The 25,917-nt window shown below is 41.3% G+C and overlaps 1 protein-coding gene across 6 annotated transcripts in view; it reads right to left on the bottom strand.

Annotated features, from left to right (window-relative positions):
- The window catches only part of LOC138753986 (zinc finger MIZ domain-containing protein 1-like), a 196,940-nt gene that overhangs the window by 17,405 nt on the left and 153,618 nt on the right, over positions 1-25,917 (bottom strand). For all 6 annotated transcript variants that reach the window (XM_069917661.1, XM_069917664.1, XM_069917662.1 and 3 more), the window contains 7 exons: positions 23,044-23,124; positions 21,206-21,377; positions 19,966-20,107; positions 14,466-14,676; positions 13,101-13,206; positions 6,386-6,546; positions 3,605-3,672 (listed from right to left, as the gene is read on the bottom strand). In XM_069917661.1, the coding sequence (XP_069773762.1) occupies positions 3,605-3,672; positions 6,386-6,546; positions 13,101-13,206; positions 14,466-14,676; positions 19,966-20,107; positions 21,206-21,377; positions 23,044-23,124 (941 nt within the window). The remainder of the gene's footprint in view (positions 1-3,604; positions 3,673-6,385; positions 6,547-13,100; positions 13,207-14,465; positions 14,677-19,965; positions 20,108-21,205; positions 21,378-23,043; positions 23,125-25,917) is intronic.

Here is a 25,917-nt window from a genome sequence, read left to right as displayed (position 1 = left end):
ACATAAATGATCCAGATGGCCCAATAGCCAAAAGGTGCAAGTCTATGAGCCCCAGTCAGATGATCATGCCCAATGTCATGGAGATGATTGCTGCCCTTGGTCCGGGAACCTCTCCCTATCCACCCCTACCACTACCACCAGGGGGCAACAATAAGAGCGACAGATCATATATGTTTTCCCCCTTTATATAATGACGTACTATTCTCCTCATGTATTGTTTACCCATAATATGATTAATAAAAAGGAAGGCAGGGCAGCTTTTAACAACAAATTAATGTAGTGCTATGGGGTCAATATTTCCAGGGTGAAAAGAGAAACAGAGTTAATATTTCAATAACACTGCCTCTTAATTTAAATTTAGACATACAGCATGGAAACAGACCCAATCAATCCACACGCCCGTGCTGCCAAATTACACCCAATTAACCCCCCAGTACATTTTGAAGGGTGGGAGGAAACAGAAACCCGAAGCATAGAAACCCCATACAATGCGGGATTTGAGTCTCGGTTGCTGGCACTTTAACAGCGTTGTACTCGCAGCTACCCTAATCGAGCTGAATGTTGGTAGCAATTTCAGATTTTTAAAATTTCACTTTCAAGTCTATTTCTCAGCAGACTCTTCACATTTTTGCACCTCTCTGGCACCTGGCAATTGTCCTTCATCATCAGCAAGTATCAGGACCTGGACAAGATCCAGTCCTGGCTCAGGCACCACACGAGGCAAGTTCTGGTCATGTCACACACCAGTGATCATTCACAATAACGGAGACCCTTCAGCACTCCACGTCATTCAATGGCATTATCATCATCTGATCTTCAGTGAGGGATGTATGTGGGGTGGGAACGTTTTGGATATGACTCACCAACAAATGGCCAGCATGGTTAACACAACACTGTTACAGCACCAGCGAGTGGGACTTGGGTTCAAATCCCGCGCTGTCTGTTAGGAGTTTGTAGGTTCTCCCTGTGTCTGCGTGGGTTTTCCCCGGGGGCTCCGGTTTCCTCCCAGCCTTCAAAGTAGGTTACTTGGGTGTAATTGGGTGGCACAGACTCATGGTTCAGAATGGCCTGTAACCATGCTGTATGTCTAAATTTTAAAAAAACATTCCAACACTTTCCTTGGTGGACGGCTCCAACAGCACTCAATGGAAGGCAAAGCAACGTGTACAATAGGCACACACCCCCTCCACCTGAATGTATTTTCTCTCCAAAGTTCACCTCTACATGATGAACTGTCAATATTTCTCCCCATGAACTTTAAGAAGGGCATGAACTTTAAGAAGGGCAGTTGTATTCAAGAACACCACTAACTGGAGGTCACCCACCAAACCACACACTGCCCTGAGCTGGCAGTAGTTACTCCTTTTTATTGTTGCTGCATTGACAGCCTGAAAACCATTACATTAGAACAAAAGGAATAGGAGCAGGTATCGGCCCGTCAAGCCTCCTCTGCCAAAGAGATCATGGGGGGATCTGATGATAGACTCATCTCCACCTACCTCCCCTTTCCCCATATTCCTTGATTCCCCCACTATGTAAAAATCTATCCAACCTTGTCTTAAATATATTTACTGAGGTTGCCTCCACTACCTCAATGGGCAGTGAATTCCATAGATTCACCGCCCTCTGGGAAAAGCAGTTCCTCCTCATCTGTCTTAAATCTTCCACCCTGAATTTTTAGGCAAGCTTCCCTAGTTTTGGTCTCTCCCACCAATGGAAACAACTTACCTGCCTCTATCTATGTCTTTCACAGTTTTGTTTCTATAGAATCCTGACAGTACTATTTGAGTATCTTCACCACATGGACTGCAGCAGTTCAATAAGATAACACACCATTACTTTCTTGAGGTTTGGGCAGTAAATGTAACCCTTGCCTCATCTAGTTGAATGAATCAATTAAAAAGACCTCTGTTTGATGACTAAAATCCTCAGGCTTCTATGCACTGCCTTGATTGGGTTTAATTTATGGGTCAGTGCAATAACTTCATGACCTATTCAGCTCAGTTAGGCCTAACCCAGTGGTTCTCAACCTTCTTCTTTCCTCTCACATCCCACTTTATGTAATCCCTATGCCATCGGTGCTCTTGATTAGTAAGGGATTGCTTAAGGTGGGATGCGGGAGGAAAGAAAAAGGTTTGAAAACCACTGTTTTAATCGTACCTTTATGTGCACGGTTTCAGAACTCTAGAGGAAATGGGCTAATGACAATTTTTTTCAAGCAAAATATTTCAATAACAATTGGGTCTACTGCAGTGATTCTGAACCTTCCCTTCCCACTCACAGACCACCTTATGCAATCCCTTACTAATCACAGAGCACCAATGGCATAGGGATTTCTTAAAGTTGTATGTGAGTGGAAGGAAAAAGGTTGAGAACCACTGGCCCTAATACTTATTGAAAAAGGAAAATTCATCCCTAATTGTGAAAGCTCAATTGTAATCCTTTCTTTGTTTCTCTTTCTACTTCAAAGAGATCACTAAGTTCAGAATGCAAATTGTGGGTTACACATCCTACTGACATGTCAAACTGCATGGCTATCGTGCCATCGCCCTCAGGTGGCATGGTTAGTGCACCAGTGATCAGGACTGGAGCTCTAATCCCGCGCTGCCTGTAAGGAGTTTGTCCATTCTCCCTGTGTCTGTGTGGGTTTTCCCCAGGGGCCCTGGGTTTCCTTCCATCCTCCAAAACGTACGAGGTCGTAGGTTGATTGGGTGTGAATGGGCAGCACGGGGTCATGGGTCAAAAGGCCCAGTTACCGTGCTGTATGTCTAAATTAAAACAGTTAGTCTTGGCCAACTTACTTTTCCTTCTGATATATAACCATACAACCATATAACCATTTACAGCACGGCCCTTCAAGTCCGTACCGGTTCACTTGAACAACTCCACTAGCTCCTCCGCAAACCCCTGAGTAAGTAGAGGCTTTCTTCATGATGCCATTGGTGTGTTATGAAGTAAAGAATTAGGCCTCAAACTGGATGAAGCGCAAAAAATATTTATTATGATAGCCTTAGCTGTAGCAAAAAAATGTATAATGTCAACTTGGAAATCAGAAGAGAGCCTGAGAGTACAGCAATGGTACATGGAAATGAATAAATGTATTCCATTGGAAAAAATAACATATAATTAAAAAAATTTAAAGGGAAACAAAAGGTGGGTATGTGGAATGAGTTGACAGTGTGGTAGACACAGGTAGAATTACAGCACTTAAAAGATATTTGCACAAGTGTCTGGATTGGAAAGATACAGGTCTAATGAAGGCAAGTGGGATTGGTTCGGGCAAACAACATTGCTGGCAATGACGAGTTGAGCCGAAGATCCCGTTTCGGTGCTCTACAGCTCTATGACTCTGCTATGAAGCATTCCCTGGGCTATGCAGATTATCAAGGACCAGACTGGGGCCACTATGGCATTCCCCTCCAGTGCCTAAGTTCATTGACCAAAGCAAGATACAAAGAATATTTATGTACCATAGGAATTCTGTGGCTGAATGAGAAAAGAAAAAAAAGCTACTTTACAGTCAAATATCAATTGTACACCTTTTATACAGCAGGCTTTATACAATTCTCCCACAGAGCAACTGAACGAGCATCACTGCACTTACTTGCAGACTGGACATCTCCATGTTCCTCTTTCACAGTTCAACTGGAGGTAGGACTCAAGGTCAAAGCACTGTTAAGGAGAAGGAAGCAATGATTCCATTGTGCAGCACAGGATGAAAGTTGTTTTGTTGATGGTATTAATTTGTCACTCACATTGTACACGAGTTCTAAACACTGGAAATCTAAATGCATTAAACAGGACTGGATACAAAGGCCTGGTTTGCACTTTTCTCTATTTCACAGTCTCCTTTATTATTATGTTTTTTGATTTTCTTTCATTGTACAATTAGTAGGGTTGCAATTCGGTTTTCCCCCACCAGAAGATACTAAATTGGGTGAGAAATACAAAGGCAGTACTGTTGCCCTTATAGAACATGACAAAACTGTAGCTATTCCCTAGTCTAACCTAGAAACAGATTATGTCAGAAATCGTATCGCTATGTACAGTACAACTCAGATTATCTGATTATCAGAAATCCTCTGTTATCCAACATTTTTTTGGATCTGTTCAGCTCTGAAAATATTTTTGGATAATTGAGAATTTCAGAAAAATCAGAATTTTTCGTCTCTGAAAAAATTTGGATAACTGAGGATATCTGAAACAATCAGAAATCCTCAGTTATCTGAGAATTTTTCGGAGCCGAACTGATGTCATAGGTTGAAAATTTTTTTGGAATTTTGGAAAAAGGTCCGAGTAGAATTTTGAGTTTTTGGTGTTGGATTTATCTTATTTTGTTCAGGTTGTGTTTGGGAGAGAATGAAACATTATTTCATGCCTAAAAAGCCTTCCCTTGTTTGTTGTTATTTAAACACTGTTAACAAGCGATTTGCTGTTGGTACTGGGCTGTTTTTTAAGAAAAAAGACCAGTTCTCTGAAAATATCATTTATCCAAACTAGGCCCGGTCCCGACTATTTTGGATAATCGGAATTGTACTGTATATATGTCACTTGTCTATGGGGTGTACTGTGTATCTGTACTATGCCCTAGAGATGTGCTGTTTTGTCAGGTTGTATATGCATATGTACAATCAGATGACAATAAACTTGAACTTCAGACAGTTCCTATGGAGAGAGAAACTTCAGAACTTTTATATAACTGAGGCCAACTGGTGGTTCCATCTGAGGGAGCCTAGTTAATACCTGGATTATTCCATCCAGTGGGATTCTGTCAGATGGGTACTAGTGCAATCCCTGCGTATCTCCGTGTTAAACAAGAAAATCTGCAGGGGGTAGAGGGCAATGTACAAATGAGCTGGAGAAACTCAGCAGGTCACACGGCTTCCATAGGAAGTAAAGGGTAACCAATGTTTTGAGTCTGACCCATTTGTCAAGGTATAAGTAAAAAAAAAACCATGCACATCTTCCTTATTTCTAGAAATGTTCCAATCAAGCCAATTTTAAAATACCGCCTTGCGTCAACTTGCATCCGGGTTACGTTCTGGAAGTAGAGAAGGAAATTGATTTGGGCATGACAATAATTCCATCCGTGGCCCATCCCTTCGCAAGCGAAGATGGACACAGTGCCTTGTAGCTTTTCAGCTTTAGACACCGCGTGCCGGGGCAAGGACTTGGAGGCGAATGCTTGCCCAGGACAAACACCTCTCCCTGGGTCCCACGCCACTGGGCCTGGTGGAGTGCGAGGCACGACAGCAGAGTGACGCGGGATTGCCCCTCAGCGGTCTGTTTCAAGACCGTGCTCGCTGGCCGTTGTCCTTACGGATCCTTCGCCCACTGGGTTTGCTGCGCTCTGTCACAGCTGCCAGGCTGACATGTGCTGGGCCCTTTCCAGGTACTGACGGCTGGGCGAGCCAAGCCCGGGGATTTGAAGTCAGCATTGCCTTCTCCTAGCCTTTGCCTGAAGAGGCAAAAGCTGCAAGGCAGCGGGTGTCAATCATTATAGGTGAAATATACTGTACAAAAGATACCATGACACATATATATTTACATAAACCTCTATATTGCACATACACATGCCTAAATACTGTAGTTAATAAAATGTAAATACTGTTTAGGGCCAAGATGCACTGTATATTTTCAGATAAAATTTCTTCTTTGGCTTGGCTTCACGGACGAAGATTTATGGAGGGGTAATGTCCACGTCAGCTGCAGGCTCGTTTGTGGCTGACAAGTCCGATGCGGGACAGGCAGACACGGTTGCAGCGGTTGCAGGGGAAAATTGGTTGGTTGGGGTTGGGTGTTGGGTTTTTCCTCCTTTGTCTTTTGTCAGTGAGGTGGGCTCTGCGGTCTTCTTCAAAGGAGGTTGCTGCCTGCCAATGGGATAACACACAAACAAGAGGCCACACGGATGTGATTTGATGCCGAATGTTGATGTCTCATATGCCATTGGGATTAGAAAAATGTTAGACAATACTGGGTGCTTTTTGTCATAGTAAATAGAGTAACACAATAGAAAGTACATACTGTAGTATAGATTTACAATTACATGTATGTACTATATTACTGTACTATAAGTACAGTACCATTAGGGTACTGTGCACCATTATATGGCTGGTCCTTATAAAACCCTTAAAGCCACCTTGGATATACCGGCGATTCGACATTACTCGATCAGGTGTAAGTCAAGGTATGCCTCTGGTGGTAATTCTGCCTCTGTGGGGAATTATTTTTTTAAAATTAGGGTAACAACCCATTCCACCCCTCAAGTCTGTGCCAATCAATTTACACCCATGTGACTTCATGAGGCGGAAGAGAGAAATTCCTGTATTAGCCAAATGTTAATGTAGAGCTGGTTCAGGTCAGTGTGGGCGCCGGTTCCACTGACCTGTATGTGTTTGCAATCGTGTCCTCGTGCTGGAAGCTGGATTCGCCTGAACGTAATTGGACATTTCAATGACACTTTAATCGCGGTTTGTTCGACACCATCCTCCCCATTTAGTCCAGGGTTACCTGAAGACACTGCACTGCTGTTGAAATTCCGTTTGACTGACACAAAGACAAAAAAAACCATGTAAACGTTTACAAAATTGTGTTTAAAATAATTCGTATAATGCAGTATGAACAACAGCCTCTTAATTCACAGTTTCTTGCAGTTTTAGAACACTGCAGCACAGTACAGGCCTTTCGGCCCTTGATTTTCTGCCGACCTATATATTCCTACCAAAAGTAAACCCTTCCTACCTCATAACTCTCTATTTTTCGTTCATCCGTGTGCCTGTCTAATAGTCTCTTAAATGCCCTTAATGTTTCAGCCTTCACCATCACCCCTGGCGAGGCATTCCAGGCACCCACAATTCTCTGGGGGGGGGGGGGGGGAAAGTAACTCTAGTGTCTTCCTAAACTTTCCCCCTTCACTCTGCACAGATGTCCTCTTGTGTTTGCTATTCCCGCCCCAGGAAAAAGGCATTGGCCATTTATCTACGCTCCAAAGAGAAAAGCCCTAACTCTGCAAAACGACCTCATAAGACTTATTTTGCAATCCAAATAACATCCTGGTAAATCTCAACTGTACTCTCTCCATTTTGCAGCAGTCCAATGCATCAACCAGCTAATATTCATGCTAAGTAATTGCCAGGCAATGACTATCCCCCCCAAAAGGGGAGACTAGCTATTGCCATTCCAAAATAAACAATTATTAATTCCATTAGTTAAAAACTTTAAAAATTGCACTAGATTTGTCAAGCATGATTTCCTGATTACTCCTTTGATAATGGACTCCAGCATTTTCTCCAATACAGTCAGGCTAAATCCCTCTTTTTATTTTTTCCCCCAAATAACAGGATTACATCAATTACAGCACAACTCTGATTCTCCGAAATCCTCAGTTATACAAAATTTAATTTTTTTTTGGGATAAATTAGGATATCTGAAACAAATCAGAAATCCTCATTTATGCAAAATTTTTTTGGAGCCAAAGTAACCAGGGATGTCGGGCTCCCGGTGGCAGTGGGGACCTCAAGCTCCCAGGCAGGAGGGAGGAGTCATGTGATGGAGTAGTGGCCGGTAGGAGAATACCAGCCCTCTCCAGAAAAGTAGAAAAAAAGTGAAGGAAAAGCAAAGCCCCAGATACACAAAACACAACAAATAAAAGATAAAGGTGTGGAGAAAAGAAAGAAAATGGCACCTAAGAAAGAAAACCCAAAAACAACAGGGAAAAAAAGGAAAGACGGTGGAAGAAAAAGGAGAAGGCCTTGCCTGCACGAAAAAGCAGGGACCCGCTATGGACAGAGGAGCCCGCTCCTTGAGGTTAGTGGAGACTCCGCAGGGTCGCAACCTCCCAACCGCGGGACTGCAAAAATGGCTCACTGAGCCAAACAGAGGTGAGGAATCGCGCATGCGCACAACAAAGAAAAGGAGAACACCGACGGAAGGGGGGAACCAGCTGTGGAGTGAACCTACACAGCACGAACAGCTGAGAGATGCCTGACAGCAGGGCTCCCAGCTGGAAGAAAAGGAAAGCAACGGGAAGGGGAGGGATGAGAAAGAAAAACAGAAGCAGGAGGCCCAACAGATAACCAGCCCAGAAGAAGAGGACCAACATCAAGAAGCCATGAAAAAAAACTCCCAACAAACTGAGACAAGCAGCTCGACAAGAAAGTCAGAAGAGACACATATACAAGGAAGAGAAGTAGAAGACACAAACCCAAGAGCAGACACAGAAGAAGGAGAACACCAAGCTCTACACAGAGGAATAGGAGGTAAAATGAATGGTCAGTACATAGATAAAAAAATTTTTCAAGAACAAATGAAAGCATTAAAAGAATGGTTGACACGAGAATTTAGTGAAATGAAAAGAAAAATGAAAAGTACAGAAGAAAAAGTGAGTAGAATAGAGCTGGTCATAACAGATGTAAGGAAAGGCTTAGAAAATGTGGAAGAATGTGTCACGGTGGTAGAAATGGAAGTGAACGACTTAAAAAGAAAATTGGAAGAAAGTGACAAAAAAGTTAAAGAAACACAGGAGTTGTTAGCTCAGAAGATGGATATAATGGAAAACTATAGTAGGCGAAACAATATAAAGATAGTGGGCCTTAAGCAAGATGAAGAAGGCACAGATATGAAAGACTTTATAAAAGAATGGATCCCAAAAGTCCTGGGAATGCCAGAAATGCAGGAGGGAATGGAAGTAGAAAGGGCACACAGAACATTAGCCCCGAAACCACAGTCACAACAAAAACCAAGATCCGTTTTAGTAAAATTTCTGTGATACACAACAAGATAAAAATATATTGGAGAAGGCAATGAATAAAATTAGAGAAGACAAAAAACCACTGGAATACAAAGGTCAACATTTTTTTTTCGACCCAGACATAAGTTTTGAGGTCCTAAAGAAGAGGAAGGAGTTTAACGCAGCAAAATCGATCCTAGGTAGAAAGGCTATAAATTTATGTTAAGCTTTCCAACGGTATAGTTATCCCGGGGGAGCAAAATAGACTGTTCTCGGATCCGGAGAAAGCACGAGAATTTGCAGAACGCCTGCAGGACAGAAAGGGAGATGAAGAGATGTAACAAGAACAAAGAACAATGACAAACTACATATAAAGAAGTAAAAATAATGTATAAGTAAGAACTAAAGGAGGGAAGAAAAGGGAAGTAAGGGAGAAGGGGGAAAGAGGAGGGGGGTTAAAAAAAAGAGAAAAGAGGGGGAGCTTTGTTGTAATGTGAAGATAAAAGTCTTTTCTGGAGGGGGCTGGGTGGGAGAGAATAGCAGTCACTGCGAAATCAGTTGACACTTGCGAACGGGTTCGCAGTCCAAATAGAGAGGGGAGTTGTGGTTGCCCAGCAAGGGACAAGGGGCGAGTCAAAAAGGTGGAGGGAACACTTGGGGTTAAGGGAATTTTAGATGTGGGAGTGGTTGAAGTATTTTATATTTTAGAAATGTTGTCATACATACAGTGCGTTCAAAAAAGAAAACTGAGAAATGGAAATGGGGAAAGGTGGGTGGTGAGGAAGCGGAAATGAGGTGCAGAGTATGAGATGGCCATGTTGAATTATATGACTATAAATATTAACGGAATACATAACCAAATCAAAAGGAAAAGGCTGTTAAATTTATTGAAGAAAGAAAAAATTGATATAGCATTCGTGCAGGAAACACATTTAACGAAAGTGGAACACAAGAAATTAAGGAGAGACGAGGTAGGGCAGGTAACGGCAGCATCATATAATTCAAAAGCCAGAGGAGTAGCTATATTAATCAATAAAAATTTACCAATCAAAATAGAGGAGGAAATAATAGATCCATCAGGGAGATACGTAATGATAAAATGTCAGATATATTTAGAATTCTGGAATTTGGTCAATATATATGCACCTAATGAAGAGGATCAGAAGTTTATGCAAGATATTTTTTTGAAGATTGTAGATACGCAGGGGAATAAATTGATAGGAGGGGACATTAACCTTAATTTGGACTCAAACATGGATAAAACTGGAAAAAAAACTAACAGAAAGAACAAAGTAACCAAATTTATAATTAAATCGATGCAAGAAATGCAACTTTTGGATATATGGAGGAAACAACACCCAAAGGAAAAGGAATATTCATATTATTCGAGTGGACATAAAACATACTCAAGGATAGACCTGTTCCTGTTATCAGCCCATATCCAAGGAAGAGTTAGGAAAACGGAATATAAAGTTAGATTGTTATCTGATCACTCACCCCTGTTATTAGCAATAGAACTGGAGGACATCCCACCAAGAACATATAGATGGAGATTAAACTCCATGCTACTTAAAAGACAGGATTTTAGAGAATTTATTGAGCGCTATATTAAAATGTACTTTGAAATAAATACAGAATCAGTGAAAGACAAATTTATATTATGGGATGCAATGAAAGCCTTCATCAGAGGGCAGATAATAAGTTATGTAACTAAGATGAAGAAGGACTACAATCAGGAAATAAAACAGCTGGAAAGGGAAAAAGAACTAGCAACAAGGGAAGATACAACTAAAAGAAGAGAATTGGCAGACAAAAAATAAAATATGAAACACTACAAACGTATAAGGTGGAGAAGAACATAATGAAAATAAAGCAGAAGTATTATGAGCTAGGAGAAAAAACGCACAAAATACTAGCTCGGCAGCTTAAAACAGAACAAGCTAAAAGAACGGTATTGGCATCAAGGAAAAAGGACAAACAAATTACATATAACCCAACAGAGATCAATGAAAACTTCAAGGAATTCTACGAGCATTTATACCGAACTGAGAACGAAGGGAACGAAGACAAAATAGATGAGTTTTTAGCTAAAATTGAACTACCGAAATTGCAAGAAGAGGAGCAAAACAAATTGATAAAATCATTTGAAATAGAGGAAATACAGGATATATTAAAAAAGCTACCGAACAATAAAACGCTTGGAGAGGATGGATTCCCAATAGAATTCTATAAAACATTTAAAGAGTTATTAATTCCTCCTCTCCTGGAAGTAATGAACCAGATAGAAGAAACACAAAACTTGCCAGATGCATGTAAAACAGCAATAATTACAGTAATACCAAAGACGGGGAAAGATCCACTAACACCAGCATCGTATAGACCAATATCTCTACTTAACTCACATTATACCATAATAGCAAAACTATTAGCAAACAGATTGGCCGACTGTGTACCAAAAATAGTAAAACTAGATCAAACTGGATTTATTAAGAAAAGACGAACAACGGACAATGTCTGTAAGTTCATTAACTTAATCCATGCAGTACAAGGAAATAAGACACCAACAGTGGTTACACAGGCTATATATCACGCCCCAAAAGTTAAATAAATGGGATCCAACATTATCGGATAGATGTTTTCGCTGTAAGAAGGAAATGGGAACAACAGTACATGCAATTTGGGCATGTGAGAAAGTGGAAAAGTTTTGGGAAGATCTAAATCAGGTATTAAATAAAATCACAAAAAGCAACATACCAAAAAATCCAGAGATCTTTCTTCTAAGTAATATCAGAAGTAAAGAATTAGGCCTCAAACTGGATGAAGCGCAAAAAAGATTTATTATGATAGCCTTAGCTAGAGCAAAAAAATGTATAATGTCAACTTGGAAATCAGAAGAGAGCCTGAGAATACAGCAATGGTACATGGAAATGAATAAATGTATTCCATTGGGAAAAAAATAACATATAATTAAAAAAATAAAGTCACATTATTTGAACAAATTTGGGAACCCTACATGGAACACAACAGAGAGGGCTTGCCTCGGACCTCCACCCCTTAAAATGATAGAATGAGAAGACAAAAAGAACTGACCCAGTGTGTAAAAGTAGATCACATAATTTTCTTGTTTATTTTCATTGTGTGATGACATTGTTTAATGGGTTTAATGTATTGTATATGTTGAACGTTTAATGGGTTCAGAGGGGGGGTGAGAAGGAGGGAGGGAAGGGAGGGGAGAAAATGACACTGTGTATATTCAAGAGGGAAATGTTTGTGTGTATTTTGATTAATATGGTTAATAGTGTGAAAAAAATATTTAAAAAAAAAGCTCCCAGACAGGAACGGGCTCCCAGCACGAGCGAGGCCTCGGTGGGGAAGTGTCGGTGATCGGCGGCCGCCAGCAATTTTTTGGTGAGGATTAAACATTTTAATGCTTTAAAAAGCCTTCCCTTGTTTGTTGCTGTTTAAACATAGTTACAAGTGATTTGCTGTTGCTTCTGGGCTGTTTTTAAAAATTTCTCCGAAAATACCATTTATCTGAAATAGGCCCAGTCCCAACCATTTCAGATAATCAGAGTTGTTCTGTACTTCCTATCCTCTGAAAATGTTTAGAGACCATTGAAGGCACAAATGTGCTGGGAAAACTTAGCAGGCCACCTAGCTTCCAAAGCAAGTAAAAGATAACCAATGTTTCGAGCCCAGGCTCAAAACTTTGGTCCCATTCACTTCCCATGGATGCTGCGTGACCTGCTTGAGTTTTCTAGCACATTGATGCATTGCGCTCAACCCCAGCATCTGCAGACTTTGTGTTAAACCCGATCGAGGCGATATAATTTTGGAAAATGGCCACTATTGCATTTGAGGCCTCTTCCATTAGTAGTCTAAGATGTGGAACATCAGGTCCTCAGGATTTATTGCCTTTCAATCCTGTTGAAATCCTTTTTAATACAAATTATGTTCAGTGAAAATTTTAAACATATTAAGTTATGGATGTTACTGCAGAAGGACATAAAAGTAGACAATATAAATGGATTTGTGATAATTACACATATTTCTTGGGAGCGAGAATATAATTAGAATGATGGATCTTTGGACCACTAAGCCCTTATTGTACGAATACTGTTTTCTTCTTCCCTCATTCCCTCTCTTGCCAAATTCTACCACTCACCTCCACACGAGAGGCATTATTTTTGGCTGATTAACCTACCAACCCCCATGTCTGGGATAATTATTAACTCTTCGGCGGGAAAAAAAGTGGATCAAGGGATCTTTGGAGCCAGTAGCTATTTCTCACCATTACTCATCATTCTGGTCTTGGAAAATTCATAACATGCTTTTCACACTTGAACAGGTTGCACATCTGACAAGTACTCACTTTTAGTTATACAGTGCTCTGCAGGCAGAAGTCTCTTTTTCAGGAGACCTTGTAATACTGATCGGACTGAAGGTCTGTGCACTAACTGTTGCACAAACAGATGTGACTGCAAGGAAAGCACCAGAATGAGACCAAATTCTGTCTGAGACTCTACTATTATTTAATAATACTTATTAATTTTTATATATGTACTGCATATACTGTAAATCGCTTGTAAACATTTGTTGCACGTGTTTTTACACTGAAGGCTGAAGACAGTTTTGTCCAGTTGCATAATAGTAAATTTGAATTTGAACAAATTAATTGCAGGAAAATTTAATGGGGTTTAAATTTAATTAAACTTACCATTTATTTTAGTATTACCCTGAGTGAAAATGGAACTTTTCAAGAATGCAATAACTTTCCCGTTTTTTTTTATACCAACTCTAGAGAGTTATATTTTCTGACATGAATTGCACATTTGATAAATGACAAATTTATGATTCAGGACAATACGAAAGGCGACTGTCTGCCTTACAGCACACCAAATGAAATTTTGTATAACACAGTAAAACCCCTTGTATCTGGAATATAAACAACTGGCAAAAAAAAAGAAAATAAATTTAAAAATTAAGATAAATAAGAATAAAATAATAGGTTAAAAAAATGTCAGTTAAAATTGTAACAGTAAATGTTCTTTGAAGTAAATTCTTTGGTGAAAATAGGAGCAAATATTCAGCCAGCAGAGGGCCTTTGCCGTGGTTTGCTCGTAGCAGCTGTTTGAATCAAGTTGTGTGAAACAGCAACGGGGTCGTCCAGGATGAAGAGCTGATTGACGCCACTCGCCATTGGGGTGACTCTCTTAAAGTGTCTCCTTATCTCTGCTTAGTAAGAGTCGACGTGGTCAGAGGCTTGGGGGGGGGGGGGGGGGGTTAATTATCTCGCGACTCCGTGGAGGGGGAGGAACCTGCAGATGTAGTGGTGGTTAAACGTTTTCAAAGAATGTGACTGAAAATAGAGTTAAATGCTTTAATGTTTATATATTCATGCAGGTGAAGTTTGTTCAGTGTAAGTACAGTATATTTCTTTTAAACTGTTTATTCTTAATGCAGGTGTATTAGTTTGGCATTGTAAGAGTAAGTCTCAAGCAACCAGAAAATACATTTATTTGGCATCTACCAATCCCCATAGGTGCCAGATACTAGGGGTTTTTCTGTTTTACATTTTCTGTTTTCATGACATGACAATAAAACAATTGAATCTTGGACAGCAAAGTTTACACGTTGTGGAGGTGGGGAGTTGGCTGGCAATCGCAAGCTCAGCAGCAGTGTCATGGATGGGAACAAAATCAAGAAAAACAATTAGTAAGAGAGCATCAAGACTTACACAGCAGCAGGCAGTCACGGTGATCTGAATAGTGTTCCTCCCAGGCTGGCAAACGTGTTTCAAGTAGAGTGGTTTGTGTGACGTTTTATTGTCACCTCGTTCAATCGTGAGGGGTGTAGCATTCACGCTAACCTGGACCGAAGCCGGCCAATTCGTGTTCATCTGTCTGTCTTCGTGATGATAACATTTAAATTGAAGCTCCAGGTCTGGCCTGAAGAAAATATTAAAAAGGTGAACAGCCTGAATTGTATATTTTAACACAAAGCCAAAATATTAGTTTTAAAAAAGGCTCTATATGCCACCATCTCATTTTTTAATAACACTGGACAACAAAGATTTTTCTTCCTGATCATTTTTGGATATGTCTTATGGATCATGAAAATCATCATTAAAAATTTTCAATCACATTCCATTTTTTTTAGATCAAACCTATTTTTGTGATTTTACATCGACTTCAAAACCACAAAGTTCAACATGTCATTGAATTCATTTTCTGCATTTGCACTTGGGTGTCTTCCCTGCTGATCTTGGTGTAGTTGGTGACGAACACGGTGAAAGGTTTCACTGGGACATTGCGACCATGGAAAAGTGGCATCAGGGCGACTGGAATCCACCATTGCTGGCCGATTATTGTTGTACACTGACATGAGAGGCATCAGATGCTGAGTACAAATGAAAATCTGCAGCAAAATGCAGCATCATTATGTGATTAAACATGGCAAATTTAATAAAAGTTAATGTTTCTCCATCTTCCTACGTCATCAGCAAATCTGAAATTTATGTTCAGCTTGAAGATGAATATCATAATCCCCAATTTTTTTCATAAGACATAGGAGCAGGCCTACTCCCCATAACCTTTGATGCTCTGGCTGATCAAGAATCTATCAATTTCTGCCATAAATACACCCAATGACCCGGCCTCCAAAACCATCTACAGCTATAAATTCCACAGATTTACCACCCTCTGGCTGAAGAAATCCCTACGCATCTCTGTTTAAGTGCACGTCCTACAATCCTGAAGTTGTGCCTTCTTGTCCCAAACTCTCCCAGCATGGGAAACAACCTTTCTACATCTTCTCTGTCCACGCTTTTCAACATTTGAAATGTTTCGATGAGATTTCCTCCACCCCCCCACCCTCACCCATTCTCCTTAAATTGCAACGAATGCAGGCCGAGAGCAGCCAAATGCTGCTCCATATAACCCTTTCATTCCCTATTGTCAGAGAATGAAGGGAGGTCCATTTAACGGGTGGGGAAGTAAGTGGACAAACATCAAACCCAATTGAGGAAAAAAAAGTGAAGCTCTCACTACAGGTACACAATCCTTTATCCAGAACCGTTGGGGGACAGTGTGTTCTGAATTTTGGATTTTTCCGGATTTCAGAACAAAAGCTAGTTGCCCCAGATTTAAGCCCACCCGAATTGTGCTCCTGTATCCACCCCCTTCCAGTCGCGCTGGCGTCTCTCTCCCCCTCGCCACCCGAGTTGCGCTGCCATCTCTCTCCTCACCATCCCCGCCCAACCTAGTTGCACTGCTGTCTCTCTCTCTCCCTCCGCTGTACCAGCAGCAGAAAAAAAATGCCGGTTTTTGGAGCTTTCTGGATTTTAGACGTCCAGATAAAGGATTGTGTACCTGTATTAAATAAACATTAAAAGTCTCAGCTCCCAAATAAAGAATGGCCTGTGGCTGAGGAGCTACAATAGGGTCGTGAAACTGCAATCAGTTATATTAATTCTCGAGAATAAAAAAAATTGGGAAAAATAAATTGCTAGGATATTGCAGTTTCTAGAAGTCCTACACAGACGTTGGCAGCAATAAGACCCAGGTGCTTGCAGGTGAATTAATCTCAAGATTTGTAATTCAGCCTCAGACTTCTATTTATTCAATTCCTTTCCTGGTTAGTGTCAAAGTGATGTATTTGGCTGGCAGCTCTTTAGCGACTGACTGTCTTTTTTTTGCAAAAGTATGCCAGAAAGTAGAAAATGGCACTAACTCCCACACCACCTCAGTAGCATCTTTGATTATTCAGCCAAATCAATCGCTCGCTTGTATAATGAGCACATAGCCATGACTGCAATGCAGCAAGAGATAAACCCGAGAAAACTGGTGCAGCAAGAACTGCCACCAGACTTAATTTTACTGCCTACGTAATACGGCCTCGCTTCTGTTGGCCTCCAGCTATACTCATGCAAATACTCCAGTAAAGCACCAAGTGGCTTCAATACGTGAAATGGTCTTGCATGCTACTTTATGCAGATAAAATGGAAGGAAGTGATTTTATTTTTTCCCCCTACAACGAGCTCAGACCAATTGTCAGGTGATCAAAATTATCTAGCACATTGGAAAATGCATTTGAAGTAAAGGTGGGCGACCTTTTATTTTTTAATTTAGACATACAGCACCGTAGCAGGCCATTTTGGCCCACAAGTACATCCCAGGGGTGTAGGTTAATTGGATGGCATGGACTCGTGGGCCGAAATGACCTATTACTGTGCTGTATGTTTAAATTAAACATTGAAAGGTTGCCCACCCCTGAATTTTAAAGAACACAATGTTAGTCTATTGGGTTTCCTTTTATAAAAATTAACCAATGAAAATGTGATTATACATGACTTCTGATGCGACATGTAATACATTTTGCACTGAGTAAATAACACACCACAAAATAAAATTGCTTCAAGGGTGCATTTATGTTTCAGGAACAGAGCACAGTATCCTTCCAGTAATGCTGGAGAAACCAACTCCCTTGATGAAGGGCTTAGGCCTGAAACATTGGTTATGTATCTTTATCTTTGCTAGATCTTTGACCTGCTGAATTTGTCCATCATTGTGTTTTTACTTCGATCAGTGCCTGCAGACTTTTGTGTTCTACTCCTTCCTATTACACATTTACGTCAATCGCTGATAGTGCAGAAGCATAATGGTCTCACAATCTCAGCAGACTCAAAGCGGCACACTGGAGGCAGCTGCAAATTTCAGCAGGCTCGGGTCTTCAACGAGCTACCCAGTGGCGCAGCTCCAGGAGGTCTGAATGGCTGGTGGCCAGAAACCTGATCGCACCTCTGCACTGAAACCCTGAGCTGAGGCAGAAGTAGAGGAGGAGGATGAGGGAGAGGTTTCAGAACCCTGTGGGAAAGGGGTTGGGTGAAATGGGTGGAGATTGAGGCCACCATTGCTTCTCCCATGGTGGAACTGCATGATCTTTAAACTGCGATTGCGACTAAGCTTAGGAATTTTTTTTGCCAATTACATACATAAAAGCACTTTTCTGCAACAGTCATTTAACAGTAATAAGAGGTTGGCTGTATTTCAAGATTAACATCAGAGAGAATTAGTGAAATTCCCAGGGTTAATTTCAAGATGATTAATTTCAACATGGGACCAAACTGAATTTATAAACTTAATTGCCTTAGAAACTCTTTAAATTCATCTGTAGATGGTGAAGTGAAATGTTCTGCCCTCCCTGATCACTTGTTGCCAGGGAAGGAACGGCATCACTCACAGAAGCTCTCTGCTGGGCAGAATTATTCTTTTTTTATTTATTGGACCATGAATCATATCAGTAATATATACAAGTGTTCATCATTAAAATATACAGTGACATTTCCTTTTTCCCCCCTTATCCTTCCCCACCTCCTTCAAAAACCAATAAATAATAAAACACACAAAACAAAGAAAACAACAAAAAGTTGTATCGTCCACTTTTACATATTTAAATTTTATCGTGCTTGTATTCATTTCACTTTAAGCAATGGAGGCCTGAGGAGGGCATTTTATGTCTGGTTCCCAAATTTGTTCAAATAATGTCTACTTGTCTTTCAGATTGAATGTAATTTTTTCTAATGGAATGCACTTGTTCATTTCTGTATTCCACTATTGTACTTTTAGGTTTGCTTCCATTTTCCAAGTTGTCATTATACACTTTTTGGCTGCTGCAAGCACGATGATAATAAATCTTTTTTGGGCTTTATCTAATTTTAGTCCTAGTTTTTTGTCTCTTATATTATTTAACAGAAAAATTTCTGGATCTTTTGGTATATTTTTTTTTATAATTTTGTTTAATATTAGGTTTAAAGCTTCCCAGAAAGTTTTCACTTTTGAACATGTCCAAATTGCGTGTGATTGTCTTACAGCAGAAGCATCTCTCGATGCTGTGGGGTCCACTCTTTTAATTTTTGAGGAGTAATATATAATCTGTGTAGCCAGTTATCATACATAATCAAGTATTTATCATGTTCCTCATAGTTCCTGTACACAACTCCTTGCTGGGCAGAATTATTCAAGATAATCTAAAAAATCCACCAGCTAGCCAGATCTCACAATCAATTTCATGAACTGCAATGAAGTAAAAGCCCAAAAATCCGGACCACCAGAAAATCCGGACTTCTCGAAATGCTCAAACTTTTTAAATTTAGCCGTCTGTGTGTTTGCCTGTCGCAGAAATGAACGAATTTTTTGCACTTTGTATTTTATGTGGGGGAAAAAAAGGTTTCATTAATAAACTGTCAAAATTAACCTGTTCATCTCTTCTTTATTCTTCTTAAATTTGAATTTTAAAAGTACTGCCCAAGAATCTGGAAAATCCAGACCGACCAGTCCTGATTTTAGGGCATAAGAAGCCAAAGAATTTGACTATATTTCAAGTTTAATAGAATTAGTGTGAGAGTCCCAGGGTTAATTTTAATATGGTGGGTAAATTCGTCTGTAGGTGGTGATGTGAAATGTTCTGCCCTGCCTGATCACTTGTTGCCAGGAAAGGAACTGTAGCATTCACAGAGCTCTCTGCTGGGCAGAATTATTGAAGGAAATGTAGAGCCACCAGCTAGCCAGATCACACACTCAACTTCACGAACTGCAATATAATTGCTGTACCATTCACTTCCCCAGTCCTGTTCTTAGGGTTGCAATGCAAAGTGTAGTATCTCTAAATCAATCCAAAATCAATTTCATTTGGACAATTTAAAATAAGATAATTATCAATGATTAATGTTAACAATCAATCCCCTGATGTACAACAAGTTGTAGCAATATTATTCTCATTTAGTTATCTTGCAAGAATCAGATACCCATATTTCATGGAAACATCAAATGGAGTTTAATTTACAAAGATGGCATTCGGAAATGAGCCCTGTATACCAATGGAGAAGATTACATAATTTAAGAGATAAATATTATGTATTTAAAAGAATTTGGAGCCCATATTTGGATCATTTTAATTTGAAAATGGCTGGTCTTGATGCCACTGGATCTCCCTATCATATCTTTAGCTATTCCTTTTACTAGGGAGGAAGGGGGTTTAGAGTTAGGATAGGAGGGGGGGGGGTTGGGGGCTTTCTTTTAGGGTTTTCTGTAGTTCCTCTTAGTTTATTTTTCTGTAACCATGTTTAATTTTGACAAATTGTTAATATTTCAGCTCTGTAACTGTGGTTATTACTTTGTTTTCTGATAAATAAAATATTTTTAAAAAAAGAATCAGATACCCAGTGTCATTACACTCACCTCCACATTAGCGTCTGATGCACGGAATGACGAAGGTGAAATACATGGTTGCTGACAGCAAGATTGTGCTCCAAGCGGAACGGTTCCAAGACAACGCCATCCCGCACGGGGAAGGTCAACCTTAGCTCATCTGCAGGGTTGGCTGCAACAGGTCATTCCTATTAGTTTCTTTCCAACAACAGTAAGTTCTCATATCAAAACACAATTTGTTAAATGTCACCAGTAAATGTTCAGTCATGGAACTTGCCCACACCAACCAATCGTCTTCCTGACCTCATTCCAGTTGCCATATCCCTTGAAACTGTTCCTAACCAGATATCATTCTCCCAAAGTCTAAAGGCAACTAATCAGTGCTTAATGCAGTGGTTCTCAAACCTTTCTCCCCCACTCACGTACCGTCTCAAGTAATCCCTTACTAACCACAAAGCAACTATGGCTTAAGGTGGTATGTGAGTGGACAAGAATTCATGAGTTTGAGAAGACTGATGACTCGGTACCTCACCTACTCCATAATAACTTTTAAACAACAGTTTAATGACTCAGTTTCAACACAAGATTTCTAAGATTGAACTTTGAAATGGACTTTTCAGAATTGTGCCAAAATTGTATGTATATATACATTTGCAGATAGTTGGGGTTAGGTTTAGAGTGAAGTAAGATATTATATTATTAATAGTTAACAATAAAACAATACTGTTTTGAAAATACCACTATCAGTGAATTTCTATTGCTGCTGGTCTGTGATGTAACACCAGTCATTCATGGAAGTTCAATGATCATTTCTTAGTCTCCTCCAACAACTTCAATATTATCACAGAGGTAAGGATGCCCAAATCTCCCACGAACACTCATACAGTGCCAGCAACTCAGGCTTGAATCTGGTGAGGTCTGTAAGGAGTTTACATGTTCTCCCCATGACCCACATGTGTTTTCTACGGGTGCTTCAGTTTCCTCCCACCCCCTCCAAACGCGCGGGATTGGAGGTTAATTGGGCTTCAATTGCCGGAATCAACTTCAACCGTGTGGTAAATAAAAAAAAGTTCTTCCTACTACCCCAACTTCAACCAAATGCAAAAGCCTCAGTATCTCTATTTTTAATACTGAGACTGCCCCAACTGCTACTCAAGCCCTTCTTGTTCTTTCATTTTTCGTGTTAACGCTGATCACCATCCTCTCTTCCAGGCTTTATCCAAGTTCTACTCTGTCAACCTCTGATTGTAAGATAGAAACCCATACTCACATGACGGTGGAGGAGGAAGACTATTCAGGTTGGGCTTTATGTCAGGAAGAAAGGGTGATTTGACATCCTGGTTTTGTGACATATATGGAGGGATATTGCTTCCTGGAGTCATCGGAGGTGTTGGGTTGCCTGAGATGGGGGAACTGGGATAACCAGGCATAGATCTTGAAGGCTGGAAAATAAAGTTTGTGGATTACTTTGTGTTTAAATATACAGCCTGGGATAATAATGAGGCATAAGTCCCATATATCTCTCCTAGAACTCCAGTAACTATAAATCAATGTCATCTAATAGCTCCAATATTATCCCAAACTTGTCCAGAGCTCCTTTCACCTCTGATGAAATGTCTTCTTCATATGTCATTCCTCCCATCTCTCAAGTCTCTCAGATTCCTCAGTGAAAACAGTCCTTATTTTTCAATGGTTAGTTTCTTTAAGGACCCATTCCTGGTCATGCTCCAATGGGGTGACTGTGGTGATACACCACTAGTCTACCTGCAGGGGGCGACTTGTGTACCTGCAGGAAGAGCACTGGAGGGCAAGACAACACCTGGTTGGCTGCCAATCACCCTCCAGGATATAAGCCACATCCGGCCCCTCGAGGTCAGTCTCAGACCCAGCACAGCTACTCTCACAGCCAGCTCTGTGGAAGTTTGTGTGGAATAAATTGTGATGCGCTATTGAGCAGAAAAGCAGACACAAAACATAAAGTCTGTTCCACAGGCTTTATTCCACACAAACTTCCACAGAGCTGGCTGTGAGAGTAGCTGCGCTGGCTCTGAGACTGACCTCGAGGGGCCGGATGTAGCTTATATCCCGGAATGTGATTGACAGCCAACCAGGTGTTGCCTTGTCCTCCGCTGATCTTCCTCAAGGTACACAGGTCGCCTCTGCAGTAAGCTAGTGGTGTATCACCCCACAGGTACACAGGTCGCCCCCTGCAGTAGGCTAGTGGTGTATCACCACACAGGTACACAGGTCGCCCCCTGCAGTAGGCTAGTAGTGTATCACCACATTATGTCACCTACTCCAAGCAGGTGGCGCCAGGATTAGATTCAGTCGCTCTACTCTCCACAGTCACTTCATCAGCGGCGGCACGATTAGCGTAGCATCCTGGGTTAGAATCTGTCAACATCCCCGTATCTGCGTGGATTTCCTCCGGGGGCTCCATTTGTTTTCCTCCCTCTATTCAAAGTGTACTGGGGTTGTAGGCCAATTGGGTGCAATTGGGCAGCAGGTGAGCTGAAAAGGGCCTGTTAACATGCTGCATGTATAAATTTAAATTTTAAAAAAAAAGGTCAGCTACTGTGTTCCCTTTGGAGAAGTCCAGTGACAGTCTGTGTGAATCAGTAACAGATTGGCAGGGCAGTCACTGCAGTGGGCAAGACCTCCTCCTGGATTAGAGATATTCTCACTTCTCAGCAGGAGGAAACAAGGACATTTCTTTCCAATTAGGTGACTAGAAGATTTAAGAAACTGATAGTGTTCAGTGTAGTTCAGTGGTTCTTGCTGTAGATCCAATGCTGACGTGTACAGTGGAAGGCAGGATGGTCAAAGCAGGAGAGCAAAACGTTTACCCATAGAGTTGCATGCAAATGGAATTGTATATTGTTACTTCATCCACATCCACTTGTAAAAGAATAAATAGTATTTAATTACTTTTTTTGTACTTGTTTAGAATTCCACCAAGTACAGTTCCTAGATATTGTGAATTTCTAAAAGATTTACGCAAAGATGGACTCTTCTGAATCTAAAACTTTGAACACATTACTCAAAACTCATCCTTTTTTTATTATCCATTGCTGCAAGTTAAATGTGAAATGCAAAGTCTTTACGTACCCCATTAATATTGGCCTGTGTGTAGTTGCTGTAGGCTCCACCCATGAAGCTGTTACTCTGTCCGTTATACTTCTCAGATGGCTGTTTAAAAAAAAATCCCATCTCTCGTCAACAAATCTAAACATTCCAGCACAACTTAACACCAAACTGTCCTCCTGGTCACAACTCTATTACTGTGCCAGCGACCTGGGTTCGAATCTGGCTCAGTCAGTAAAGAATTTGTTTGTTCTCCCTGTGACCTACATGGATTTCCTCTGGGTGCTCCGGTTTCCTCTTGGTTCCAAAAATATTCAGTGCTTGTAGGTTAATTTTGGCAGCACAGGGTCAAGGGCCTGTTACTGTGCTGTATGTCCAAACGGGAATATAATATTAGTCAGTGTCAAGAGTTTAATTGCCTGTTCACCTGGTCAAGAAGTGAAGCTCCCAGTTCACTCAGGATCAGAATCACTCGGGGCCTTATTCCCAGTTCACTCAGGATCAGAATCACCTGGGGCCTTACTCCCAGTTCATTCAGGATCAGAATCACCTGGGGCCTTACTCCCAGTTCATTCAGGATCAGAATCACTTGGGGCCTTACTCCCAGTTCACTGAGGATCAGAATCACCTGGGGCCTTACTCCCAGTTCATTCAGGATCAGAATCACTTGGGGCCTTACTCCCAGTTCATTCAGGATCAGAATCACTTGGGGCCTTACTCCCAGTTCATTCAGGATCAGAATCACCTGGGGCTTTACTCCCAGTTCATTCAGGATCAGAATCACTTGGGGCCTTACTCCCAGTTCATTCAGGATCAGAATCACCTGGGGCCTTACTCCCAGTTCATTCAGGATCAGAATCACTTGGGGCCTTACTCCCAGTTCACTCAGGATCAGAATCACCTGGGGCCTTACTCCCAGTTCATTCAGGATCAGAATCACTTGGGGCCTTACTCCCAGTTCACTCAGGATCAGAATCACCTGGGGCCTTACTCCCAGTTCATTCAGGATCAGAATCACTTGGGGCCTTACTCCCAGTTCATTCAGGATCAGAATCACTTGGGGCCTTACTCCCAGTTCACTCAGGATCAGAATCACCTGGGGCCTTACTCCCAGTTCATTCAGGATCAGAATCACCTGGAGCCTTACTCCCAGTTCACTCAGGATCAGAATCACCTGGGGCCTTACTCCCAGTTCATTCAGGATCAGAATCACCTGGGGCCTTACTCCCAGTTCATTCAGGATCAGAATCACTTGGGGCCTTACTCCCAGTTCACTCAGGATCAGAATCACCTGGGGCCTTACTCCCAGTTCATTCAGGATCAGAATCACTCGGGGCCTTACTCCCAGTTCACTCAGGATCAGAATCACCTGGGGCCTTACTCCCAGTTCACTCAGGATCAGAATCACCTGGGGCCTTACTCCCAGTTCACTCAGGATCAGAATCACCTGGGGCCTTACTCCCAGTTTATTCAGGATCAGAATCACTTGGGGCCTTATTTTTGGACCTCATCCTCTCGCTCATTGTTACGGTTTAACATCATGGAAACCAACAGCTTGTAAGATGTTGATCATATCTCCTCTGTAACACAACGGTCAGTATTCTGGCACAGTGAGGATATGGATTTCAGGAGAGCCTGATGACTGGTGCCTGGTGACCAAACACTCACAGGTTTTAGTTTGACTGGAACGAGTGCCAAAATAGGAAAGTGGTCTGGTACACACTGGTCCCAGCTGATCCCCGGTGGCCTGTTAAGGACGATATGGGTTTTGCCTTCAGATACCCTCCACTTTCAATCAGGAGATGATTTTAATCTGGCTCTCTGAGCAGTCATTTTTTTAAATGACGTACATAACAGTAACAGGCCCAAGAACCTGTGCTGTCCAAATATCCCAATTAACCTACAACACCCGGTACGTTTCGAACAGTGGGAGGAAACTGGAGTGTCCCCCCCCCCGGGGAAAACTCACGCAGACAAATGGGGAACATACAAACTCCTCACAGACAGCACGGGATTTGAACCCCGGTCCTGATTGCTGATTCTGTAAAGGCGTTGCGCTCACCACTCCGCCAACCGTGTTGGGGTGGCCGAACTTAGTTAACGTAAGAGTTTACATATGATAAACTTCAGATGTTTGAGAGCCGCGAGACAACTTACCATAAGCCACACCCACTACATTACCATTGTGAAGCACGTAAAATTCCTGTCTCAGTCAACATATTTCCACAAACCACTCATTATATGTCAAAGAGCCACGCATGTGGACACCCATGCTTTAATGCATTATCTTGTCTTACACAACATGGAAAGGGGGGTGGGGGGGTGGGCGGCATGATTAGCAGACTGTCGGGGTGCCCAACCTTTTAATTTAGACATAGAGCACAGCAACAGGCCATTTTGGCCCATGAATCCATGCCGCCCAATTAACCTCCACCCCCTGTACTTAGTCGTGGGCTGAAAAGACCTGTTACCGTGCTGAATGTCTAAATTCAAAATTAAAAGGTTGCCCATCACCTGGCATAGCGGTTAGCACAATGCTCTTACAGCATCCCGCGCTGTCTATAAGGTGTTTATACATTCTCCACATGTCTGCATGGGCTTCCTCTGGGGGCTCTGGTTTACTCCCACCCTTCAAAACGTAACGGGGGTTGTAGTTAATTGGGTGGCATGGGCTCGTGGGCTGAAAGGGACTGTTACCAAGCTGTATGTCCAAATTTTAAAAAAATTCTGCAAGAGATCATTGAACTCATCAGTACCATGCTGGATCCAAGGCAATCCTATTACAGTTCTCTCTCAGTTACCTTAAATCCTTGCACTTTATTCTCTCTCATTCATGGCTAACATCCACTTTTGCTTCTTTTTGCCTTTAATCCATGTCAAGGGGCAGTTTACAGTAAC

Source organism: Narcine bancroftii, chromosome 2 (genome assembly GCF_036971445.1).
Source record: "Narcine bancroftii isolate sNarBan1 chromosome 2, sNarBan1.hap1, whole genome shotgun sequence".
Taxonomy (NCBI): Eukaryota; Metazoa; Chordata; class Chondrichthyes; order Torpediniformes; family Narcinidae; genus Narcine; species Narcine bancroftii.
This window is presented reverse-complemented; position numbering and strand designations above follow the sequence as displayed.